This window comes from Mustela nivalis, assembly GCF_964662115.1.
Source record: "Mustela nivalis genome assembly, chromosome: 7".
In the NCBI taxonomy this organism is placed as follows: Eukaryota; Metazoa; Chordata; class Mammalia; order Carnivora; family Mustelidae; genus Mustela; species Mustela nivalis.
Window position 1 is genome coordinate 131,498,524 of NC_139026.1, and position 10,507 is coordinate 131,509,030.

Below are 10,507 nucleotides of genomic sequence, written 5' to 3' on the forward strand. Positions count from 1 at the left end.
GCTTGCCAATTTTTGAAGATGGCACCAGATGATATCCGGTCTCTCTGGAGGGCTCTTCCAGGGCTTACATGAAGAGATCATCTCCAGAACTTTTCTTAAAAAGTAAGTTCATTAATTTAAAAAAAATTTTTTTTACATGTGTGCTCACATATATCAAAAATCCAAAGGCCCAAAGGAGTCCATGATGGAAAAATTCTATCCATTAGTCACTCAATGCCTTTCTCAATGCAACTGACATCATCAGGTTCTTAGGTATCCATCTAGAGACATCTGATGGCTGCACAGATGCACTCACACATACTCACTGTCCTCTCTTTAAAAATGCAAGTGGGAGGGGCGCCTGAGTGGCTCAGTGGGTTGAGGCCTCTGCCTTCAGCTCAGGTCATGATCCCAGGGTCCTGGGATCGAGCCCCACATTGGGCTCTCTGCTCAGCATGGAGCCTGCTTCCTCCTCTCTCTCTGCCTGCCTCTCTGCCTACCTGTGATCTCTGTCTGCCAAATAAATAAATAAACAAATAAATAAATAAATAAATGCAAGTGAGAGCATCCCAGGCACTCTTGCTCCTTGGAGATCACTTCACTTCGTATCACTACACCGAAAGCATTCTCTTTCTTTTGTATGGCTGCTACTAAACAGCTCTATGAATGTGCCATAATTCACTCAAGGCCCTACAGACTGACATGAAGCCAGAAAATGCAGCTTTGAAAAGAGACAAACTGAAAAAAGCCCAAAGTTCCTGTTTCTATTAAATTCTTTTTTTTTTTGGTCTTTTCGCTGCTCACTCCAAGACGCAGCTGTCTGATAATAATAATTTTTGGTGTTTACCTTCCTAAAGGTCAAACAGCTTTCAGCATAACAAGACTGAAAGACAAAGTTCAGAAGCTTTGCTATTCATTGAGTAAACTTCGTCAGGAAGGAAAACACTTATTTGGATAATTCTATCAGCATTTTGGTGTTTCTCCCTCAGAAGATTAATGTTTAATCATGGAAAATGTAAAGTCAAGAAGGAAGGCGGTGGGTGCTCAGGATTTGGATTTTCTCTGTATTTGGGTGAGACCCAGGCCTCCTGCCCTAATTCCCAAATGGGACATGGCCCTGCTGGGGTTTTTGTTGTTGTTGTTGTTGTTGTTTAGGCCGAGAAGGCTCAGTGTGGAGAGTGTCTGATGGCAAAATCTGGTAAATGATGCCGACATCCCCTACCTCCTGGGGCCACCGGTCTACTTCTCCTTGTGGCTCTGTGGTGGCAGCTGGGATGCACCAGGAGAATTACTTAACCTTTCTGAATCTTCCTCTCTGCAGATAAATGACGACACCTCAAGGTGATCTCAAAGGGTGATGATGTTAGGAGCAAATCAATCGATCTGTGGGAAAATCCTATTCCATCCGCTACTTTAAGTGTCGAGACAGAGGAGGGGCCAGAGAGATGCGTTGTGACATCAATGCGGTATCAAGCCAGACAAACCTGCTCTTGGATCCTCACCCGTTCTTTTACCGGCCAGGCAACCACGGATGGGAGGCCGACCCTCACGTGTTCACCGGGTAAAGCGAGGAGGACCCCCTCCAGGTTGCAGAGTGATGAGGACCAACGATACACCTGTGTCAAAGTCCTCCAGAACGTGCCTGCCTTTTCTAGCATTCGTGTTACTCCTTCTGCCTACCTTAGGATAGGAAGAAATGGGATGTTAATTACGGAGGCAGTAAGGAGTACCAGAGAGGCATGGAGAGGTAGGCAGGGGTAGTTCAAGGAAGGCCTCGTAAGCTGCGTCAAGGAGTTCAGCATCCTCTACGCACATCATTTCCAGGATGGAACAAAAATGTCAAACGATCCCCCCTAGTGAGCCTTCTCAGTGGGAAAACTGTCTGTAATCAATACAGTGTGACTTTGGGGCCAGAGGAAGTCCTATGATCCCATATTTAATTTTGTATACTTTGTCTTGTGCCACGAATGGCACTATTCAGTGATTTCACTCAGGAGGTGATGCCTTATCTGTGGTGCAGCCAGGACTCAAGGATTAGAAAAGTGGAACTTGGTACCACAGAAAAGTGGTACTTGGTAGTCGGGACAGGCTTCGAATAGGGCCTAGGCAGGCTCTATTGCACATTGATATAAATATACCCTTTCTGTGTGGGCAGGAGCTGGGCTGAGGTCACCTGCTGTGTGACCTTGGGGAAGTCACTGAACCTCTCTGGGCCGCTGAAAACTTTCATCATTAACCCCATAACTCTATTTTTTAGATCCTTTCCTAAGAGTATAGGGATAAAGAATGGGTTCCTGAGGGCACTAAAGTGGAGAGAAGAAAGGTTTCACAGAACAGGGGAGGGAGAAGGAGGAGCAAAAAAAATATATGGGAACAGATACAGGAGATGACAAACAACTGCCTGACATCACACCTGTGTGTGTTAGTGAGGAAGGGGACAATCTGACAATCTGAGTCAGGAGGAATCAACATGGACCCATTTTCAGGTGTGGACACAGACCATGAGTCACAGACCAGGAGTCACATCCTGGAGGACCTGCTCCAAAGCATGAGGGAGAGAGTATGGGATACCGGGGAAGGGGTGGGGGAGTCCAGACAGCTCCCCTGGCTTCAGGGCGAGTTTGGGCTCCAGCAGGCGGGACACATGCCAAGCAGGCGTGGGACACTATGGGAATGTGTGCAGGGCAAGCCGAAGGATGGAGAGTCTGGAGGCCCGCTCTCCATTAGTGGCCTCTGCCTGAAATTCAGCCTGGAAGGAGCCTGGAACCTGGGCTCCAACCCTCTAGTCATTATTCCCCACAGCAAAGGCAAGATGCTAGAACAGTCTGGAGGGAAACAAACAAACAAGTGTTTGGGTCCTTGAGACTCCTGGGACGGAGAGAAAAGAAACCAGAGTGGGGGAACCACGGGGCCCGTAGCCGTGTCTTCAATGCCCAGTGGCCCTTGCCAGAAGTTCTCCTGGGACTGAGAACCCTGAAGGTAGTATGAGGCTCCTGGACAGTCCTGACAGAAGTGTGGCAGGAGTGCACCAGGACCAGGACAGCAGGTGGCACCGAGCGACTTCGGAAAGATTTGAAAAGAATCTCGAGGCCTCCCCAGGATTAGGTACGAAAAAGATCCAACTGCCCCTGCCTATCTTGGGGGATGGATGTTATTTTATAAAGAGGCAGAGACTCCTTATAAGGTTAGGGGACATTTCTCCTGAGAACAAAGGTGGCAAGAAAAAGCTGCTGGACCAGAAGGTGGAGAGGCTGGTGGCTCTGGGAGCAGCTCTGTCCCTGTCTCTGGAATCTTTCGACCGGGTCCCCCTCCACATTCACCCACTGCCCAGGGGATCCACGGAGTGTGGACGGAGGGCCTGGAAGGAAAGCTGGACCTCTAGCCATTTCCTCAACCCCTGGGTTGTTTCCAGAGACAGACAGCAGCCATCCACACTGTTGTGACCTCCAGTGACCCAGAGAAAATTTCCTTTATTAGTGGCGAAGTCTTTCTTCTTTTTATTAGAGAAAAGAACAATCATGTCTTACTTACATGCATGCCCACACCAGTACCCCAGGATCAGCGTCTGCAGGCCTAGCCCTTCTTCCCAATAGGACTGGTCTCCAGACGGTGGTTCTCTAAGGGGAAAATGGTGGGGCTGAGGAGTAAGAGGGTAAAGACGGTTATGTCTGAAACAAGTGAATACATTTTCTTTTCCTCCTACCCCCCCCGCCCCCGTGCTCATCCATGAAACCCTACAAATTGCCCAGAATGTCCATGCTAGCTAGATCTGCTCAGCCTCATGGGGCAGAAAGGTTTCTAGCACATGCCCCATTAGCTCACCTGGGTGCCCAGAGTAATTCTCTGTACTCTGCCACAAACTGGCTGAGCATATGTAAGGTGATTTTCCGTGAAGGCTAACTTAAAATCGCATTGGGTAAAAAGATAACCGTACACACACCTACTAACTCCCAAGACCTCCAGCTTACCCCATCATAGCCATGACACACAGACTATCTCAAGAACCACCTCGCTCTAGCAGAGAAGGCCTCTGAAGGCACGGCCTTTGTAGGCCTTTCCTTCCCCGAATGGTAAGCAAGATTTCGGATAAGGCTTTGAAGTCTGATCCTTTCTTACCCTTCCAAAGTCCTTAGATCACTCCAAGAGCATGTTCCCACTTAATTTTAGTCTAACCAAGTAAGGGACGGGGATGAGGACCTTTCAAATGGAAAGAGCATTGGCTGCATACCACCAGCTGGCTAGATCTGTGGTCTTAACCCCACTGCCCCACAGTTTCCTTCTCTTTGAGGTGAGAAAGACAAATCTAGATGCAGGAAATTGCAGGTCCGGCTTGGACACAGGGTACCTGTCCACGTTTTCCTCAGCTTAAGGATAACCACCTCACTAGGAAGGGCATCCCTGGACACATGAAAGAACTTGGTGTGAAACAGGAAGCCTTTGGGTGGAAAACTGTTTGGGGTTTTTGACAGTTCAAGGTAGGGTCTTCTCTGGTCTTCTAATCTTAACTAATTTTTGCCCTTTACTACTGGGTTTTAGAATTGAATTAAGAACAGTGTAATGTCTAAAACCAAGAAGCGTGTTGAAATTGCTCTTCTGAAAAGGCATGGCCTTGGATTTTGAGAGGAGCCTGAACCTCCCTCCCCTCCCCCCCCCCCCCAAGCCTCTAGTGAGACAAATGTCTGAAAAAGGAAGCGGCTGACCCACGAAGCCCTTGGCTCTCAGTCCTCTATTCAGAGAACATGCGCCACTTTACTCTCACTTTACTCCCGGGGTGGAAGTTGGAGCTTGGCTTTCTACAGGAATTGCCCCGACCTTGATAGTGTTTCTTTGTTACTCTTAAGATGAAGAATTCGCGTTACATTGCAGGCTGTGATAAAGCGTGTCATGGGCCGAGCACAAACGTGTGTGTGTGTGTGTGTGTGTGTGTGTGTGTGTGTGTGTGTGTTAAGGTCGAGAAAGAAAAAAATCATTCAGGGACAATCCCGGTGGCCAGTCAGAAAGGTGAGGGACTGGGACTTTGAAAGGGTTCACACTCCGCGCTGTAACTTCCTTGCCCTCCCTCCGCACTGCTTCAGAGCAGACGGTTCATTTGACTTCTTTTGTATCAGGTTTTATTGCTCCGAACCCCTAGGGTCTCGATTTGCTCTCCGAAGAAACGTGCTCCACCGAGCCGCTCTCCGAGGCAGCTTCTTTCTCCGGGCGGGGTCAAGGCGGGGAGGCGAGGCAGGCCCCAGACTCTGGCGCCCCGAGCCTCCGCGAAGGGTCTGGAACGACTGACACGCACGGCGTCGGCTCCCTACCCTACCGGCGCGCTCCGCGCCAACTCTACAGGAGGCCTAGAAAAGTCCAGCGAGGAGGGAAGACGCGGCGGAACTCGGGCGGGAGGCCGGCGCGCGCGCCGGGATCAGGGGTTGGCGAAGGCGCCCACCCGACTGCCCAGGCTGCCGGCCGGGTCTGCGCCCGAGGAGGAGCGGGCTCAGCTCGCAATCCGCTCCGCAGCCTGCGCCGGCGACGCGCCCCCACGGGGACCTTTTGCGGCCGCACGAAGACGCCCCACGCCGCGCCCCAGCCGCCCGGCGAGAGGGCCGGGCTCTGCGCCACGCGCGGGGACAAGGGGCGGGCGCGGAGGGCCGCAGGTGCCCCCGGAGCCCCGCGCCCCGCAGGTACTCGTCAGAAGAGCGGACGCGGAGGGACGCGAGGGGCCGCGGGCCCCGCCTCCTCCTCGCCCCGGGAGCTCCCACTGGGAGGAGAGCCTCCCCGGCCCCCGCGCCGCCGACGGGGCCTCCCGGCCCCCTCCCCGCCGGCACCCCGCACTCCGTGATTGGCTGGCGCCGCGGGTCCCTGGCACGCGCCTGTGGATGTAGTTATAAGAATCCTCGCGTGCCGGCCCACAGCTCCAGCAGGTCGGCCACAGCCCTCCCAGGCGCAGCGCGGGCGCCGGCCAGAGCCCAGCGGCCGCGGACACTCCAGGGAGGCCGGGGGGCGCGAAGCAGGCGGCCAGTCCTCCCTGCCTCTCGCTCACCGCCCCCACCCCCGCCCCGGGAGGGAGAAGGCCGCCGTGCGAGCAGGAACCGCGCCGTCCAACTTCCAGACCCCCCCGCCCCAGGCCCCTGGGCCCCTCAGGCCCGCGGCGGCGCGGAGCATGGACGCCGTGCTGCTAGAGCACTTCCCCGGGGGCCTGGACGCCTTCCCGTCTCCTTACTTTGACGAGGAGGACTTCTTCACCGACCAGTCCTCTCGGGACCCTCTGGAGGACGGCGATGAGCTGCTGGCGGACGAGCAGGCCGAGGTGGAGTTCCTCAGCCACCAGCTGCACGAGTACTGCTACCGCGACGGGGCGTGCCTGCTGCTGCAACCCGCGCCTCCGGCGGCCCCGCACGCTCTCGCCCCGCCGCCCTCGGGGGTCCCGGGCGAGCCGGAGGACGGCGGCGGCGGCTACTGCTGCGAGGCAGGGGCGCCCCCCGGCGGCTTCCCCTACTCGCCCGGCTCCCCGCCCTCGTGCCTGGCCTACCCGTGCGCGGGGGCGGCCGTGCTGTCCCCCGGGGCCCGGCTGCGCGGCCTGAGCGGGGCGGCGGCGGCGGCGGCGCGGCGGCGGCGGCGGGTGCGCTCCGAGGCGGAGCTGCAGCAGCTGCGGCAGGCGGCCAACGTGCGCGAGCGGCGGCGCATGCAGTCCATCAACGACGCCTTCGAAGGGCTGCGCTCGCACATCCCCACGCTGCCCTACGAGAAGCGCCTCTCCAAGGTGGACACGCTGCGCCTGGCCATCGGCTACATCAACTTCCTCAGCGAGCTGGTGCAGGCCGACCTGCCACTGCGCGGCGGCGGCGCGGGCGGCGGCGGGGGGCCGGGCGGCGGCGGGCGCCTGGGCGGGGACAGCCCGGGCAGCCAGGCCCAGAAGGTTATCATCTGCCATAGGGGCACCCGTAAGTGCGTCCGCAGTCTAGCTCAGGGAGACGGGGACGGGCACGGGAAGGTCCGGGAGAGGCTGGGTGCCTACTGACGGACGGATAGACTGTCCGTGGGCACCGGCGACCTTGAACACGCGTTGGCGTTTCGCAGGTTGTTTCCGCCCCTTGACCGCGGCTGGGAGGGCGTGCGTCCCCGACTGACTTGCAGCTCCCGGGATTCCGGGGAGGGGGCGCTGGGAGGCTGGGGGGTCGAGGAAGAGGGTTCGTTCTAATGTCATCTAAGACGCCTGTTCTGCGGAGGCGCCCGGGGAGGGGGAGGATCCTAAAGGACCAGAGGACACCGCTGGGAATCGAGTTGGACGTTCACGGTCTGTTTTCTCTTATCACCTCCTCAGGGTCTCCCTCCCCCAGCGACCCGGATTATGGCCTCCCTCCCCTTGCCGGACACTCCCTCTCATGGACTGATGAAAAGCAACTCAAAGAACAAAATATTATCCGAACAGCTAAAGTGTGGACCCCAGAGGACCCCAGAAAACTCAACAGCAAATCTTCCTTCAACAACATAGAAAACGAACCGCCCTTTGAATTTGTGTCCTGAGAAGTCCCAGATCCTCCTGAGGATCTGATTATGTCTCTGTGCATATTGTACATGTAAATATCTATAATGTAATTTAAGAATCACATTTTTCTAATGGCAATCAACTGTTTGTTATTTATCTATTTATTATCCTGTCGAGTTAATGAAATAGACGATCTCATTTTAAGTATATAATTTATATAATTTATCCTGATTTTCTAAAAAGGATGCAATAGCCTATGATTTCCCCCCGCACCTTTGGCAGAACTCTGCGTTGTTGGAAGAACTCTGGCCAGAAAACGTCATGCTAATTTATTGCCAGATATGGTTTATTTCTAAGCGATGTTAATAAATGCTATTTACACCTTTTTCTAAAAGTTTTTTGCTTATTACATGATGGGGATAGCTTTTTTTTTTTAAATAGAAGAATTATTTTAGTCTGTAGAAGATAACTGAACCAGACGTGCAAAATGTAGTTATCTAGTAAGAAACCACATTTTAATTCGATTTATCTGAAAGTGGGTGGGTACGGCTTCTCTGCCTTTTGGCTAAGATCAAGTGAAAATGGGTGGGTTAGGGGGTTAGGCCCCACGTCTCAAAGAGCGCCCTTCATCTCCATTCCCTGCCCTAAATAGTAACTTTGGCCTGTATTTTTATCCTGTCCTCCAAACACCCTATAGAGGCAAATAAGTCATGGTGTATTTATTATTCCCATTTTTCAGAGGGAAAGCTAGGGCTCAGAGACGAATATTTGACTTATCCAAGGTCACCCCTACCCTCTCTAAGCATAGTGTTTGAGGTGAGTTGGTTGCAGTGGGAAGAGTTTCCGGGCTGGTCAAGGGAAGGAGGGGGCGGTCATCGTGCTTCCACGGACGGGTTAGAGAGAAAGGGCTGCTCTTGAGCTTGCCTTATGGCCCATCCCTTCTGCCAGTTTCAGCATCAGGTATGCGGGTCTCAGAATAGTCCTCTCAAAGGAGATGGGGTAGAGGACTGTGCTGAGGCCAGGAGACCCCTCGGATGCCTCCCAACAAAATCCAGGGTCCTCTCGGTAAGGCAAGGAGCCCGGCCGCTGTTTCGCCACTTGTGCAACGGAGTTATTTTTTAAATTGACTTCGTTTTGTCTACGACAGAATCTCGTCTTCCTTGGCAAGCAGCCTGGGAAGAAGGCGAGTCTCGCGAGGAGGGAGCAGGGCCGCCCCCTAGCGATGGGGAGAGGCGCGAGGGCGCGGTCCGGGACGCTCCCCCGGGAAGGCCTGGAAACCCCGGCTGCCGCTGGTGTCCTACGAGACTGCCCGACTGTGGCCCCGGGGCCCCGCGCGCGCTTCCGGCGCGCCCCTTCTAGCTGAGTCACGGCCCCCGCGCCGAGCGGGCCGGGCCCAGGCAAGAGGCCGCTCCGCTGCCCCGCGGCAGCGGTTTGGTTAGCCAAGGTACAGTCGCGAATCTCCCCTAGTACCCATGGCCCTGCCGCAGGACAATATGTCGGCAGCATGCTAATTGCTTTAACCTAGTTTCAGACCCACCGAGGGGTTCCTCGCGCGCCGCGGGTGCCATGGACCTCGTCCAAGTGCAATTAAAGCGAGGCCGCGAGCCCGACCCCGAAGCGCGGCCTGGCCAGACACGCGGAGATTCTGGGTCGAGAAGCTCCCAGGCGGCCCTTGGCCATGGGCACTCTTACCCCTTTCAGCCTTCGCAGCTTCTCCCGGCCCTCCCCCCTGAAAGATGGAGATTTCACACTGGAGACAGAATTTGGGAAGGAGAGAAATAATTCGATTTTGCCCTGTAATAGAGCCCCATTAAACATGAAAGTTGCTTTGGCACAAATGCTTCTATCAGGCATGTAATCTCATTACACTCATTAGAAAGTCAAATGTTAGGCAGACTTCAACTTAATTATAACTTATGTAAGTATTGTACCGTATTCTTCGCCTGTGTAGACCCGCGTTTCAACTGGGTTGGGTAATGGGGCACTCCGCAGTTAAAACACTGCAATCATTGTGATGTGGCACCTTTTATTTTGCGTGCCACTTTTTTTTTCTTTTTTTTTTTTTTTTGTGTGTGATTCAATGACTCAACACATCCTTTAGTGCGGTGCAGATGAAGCGGAAGAGCCGGGCTGAGCGTGTAAAACACCAGGGTCTCTATCTTGTCACTCTTCTGTCCTGACTTGGCAAGTCCCTTTAAACACAACCTTCAAAGAGACTGACAGCTTCTTTTTATTTACTCATAATCCATTCATTCTAGTGTAGCAATTCTTAAAAAAAAAAAAAAAACTGCAGCAGTAAAAGCAGAACAAACGTATCATTTCAGAGTCTCCTTTGGCCTCAGAGAGGCCTGAGCTGCACTTGGTGCCGGAGTGGTTCTTGTGGCCGGGCCAGGCTGGAGAGCCTCTGGCCTGGGGCACCTCTGGCCAGGAAAAACAGCCTGGCACTGGAAAGATCAGTGTGGGGACAGTCTGAGTGGCAGTATCCAGCCGGCCTAAGTCCACACGATTCTTCCAACTTGGAAAAAAAAAAAAAAAAAGAAAGAAAGAAAAGGAAAAAAATTCTGTATGAAAATAATTGAATAAGCCAGACTCCTGGATGGCTTTGCAGACACTTTGCTGGGCCTTGATCTTCTGAACACCCACCAGCCCCAGGTTGAATCCCAGCCTAGGACCACCAGGGGAAAGAGATTCAAGTCCTCACTGGCTGCCTCGGTCCATTTAGCATAATAAAGGGGCTACAAACCCAAAACCCGGTTACATTTTTGGATCTCTACTGGCGAGCTGGCCGCGTATTTGCCCAGTGGTCTAGACTCCAGTGCGAGGGACTGTCTTGGGAGGAGGGAATACTGGAGAGGGTTGGCTGAAGTCTTCTGAGAAGAGAATTTGGGTGAGGTGCCCTCCCTTCCCCCAGCACTTTGCCCCCTTCCACCAAATAGATATATTCAATGCCAGTCCATCCTGCTGGTCTCCGTCCTAGGTTGCACGGCCACACGGCCTCGGTGGCCTCAGAGTGCCAGGGGCCGTCCCCAGTAAAAGTCCCTTCTGCTCATCCCTCTTTCT

The 10,507-nt window shown here is 53.9% G+C and overlaps 1 protein-coding gene across 1 annotated transcript; it reads left to right on the forward strand.

Annotated features, from left to right (window-relative positions):
* The first annotated feature begins 6,118 nt into the window (after window positions 1-6,118).
* On the forward strand, window positions 6,119-7,814 carry PTF1A (pancreas associated transcription factor 1a). Its single transcript, XM_082742136.1, has 2 exons — window positions 6,119-6,902; window positions 7,283-7,814. Exons 1-2 carry the CDS (start codon window positions 6,122-6,124, stop codon window positions 7,483-7,485), a joined length of 984 nt encoding a protein of 327 aa, XP_082598262.1. The 5' UTR covers window positions 6,119-6,121; the 3' UTR covers window positions 7,486-7,814.
* The last annotated feature ends 2,693 nt before the right edge of the window (window positions 7,815-10,507 follow it).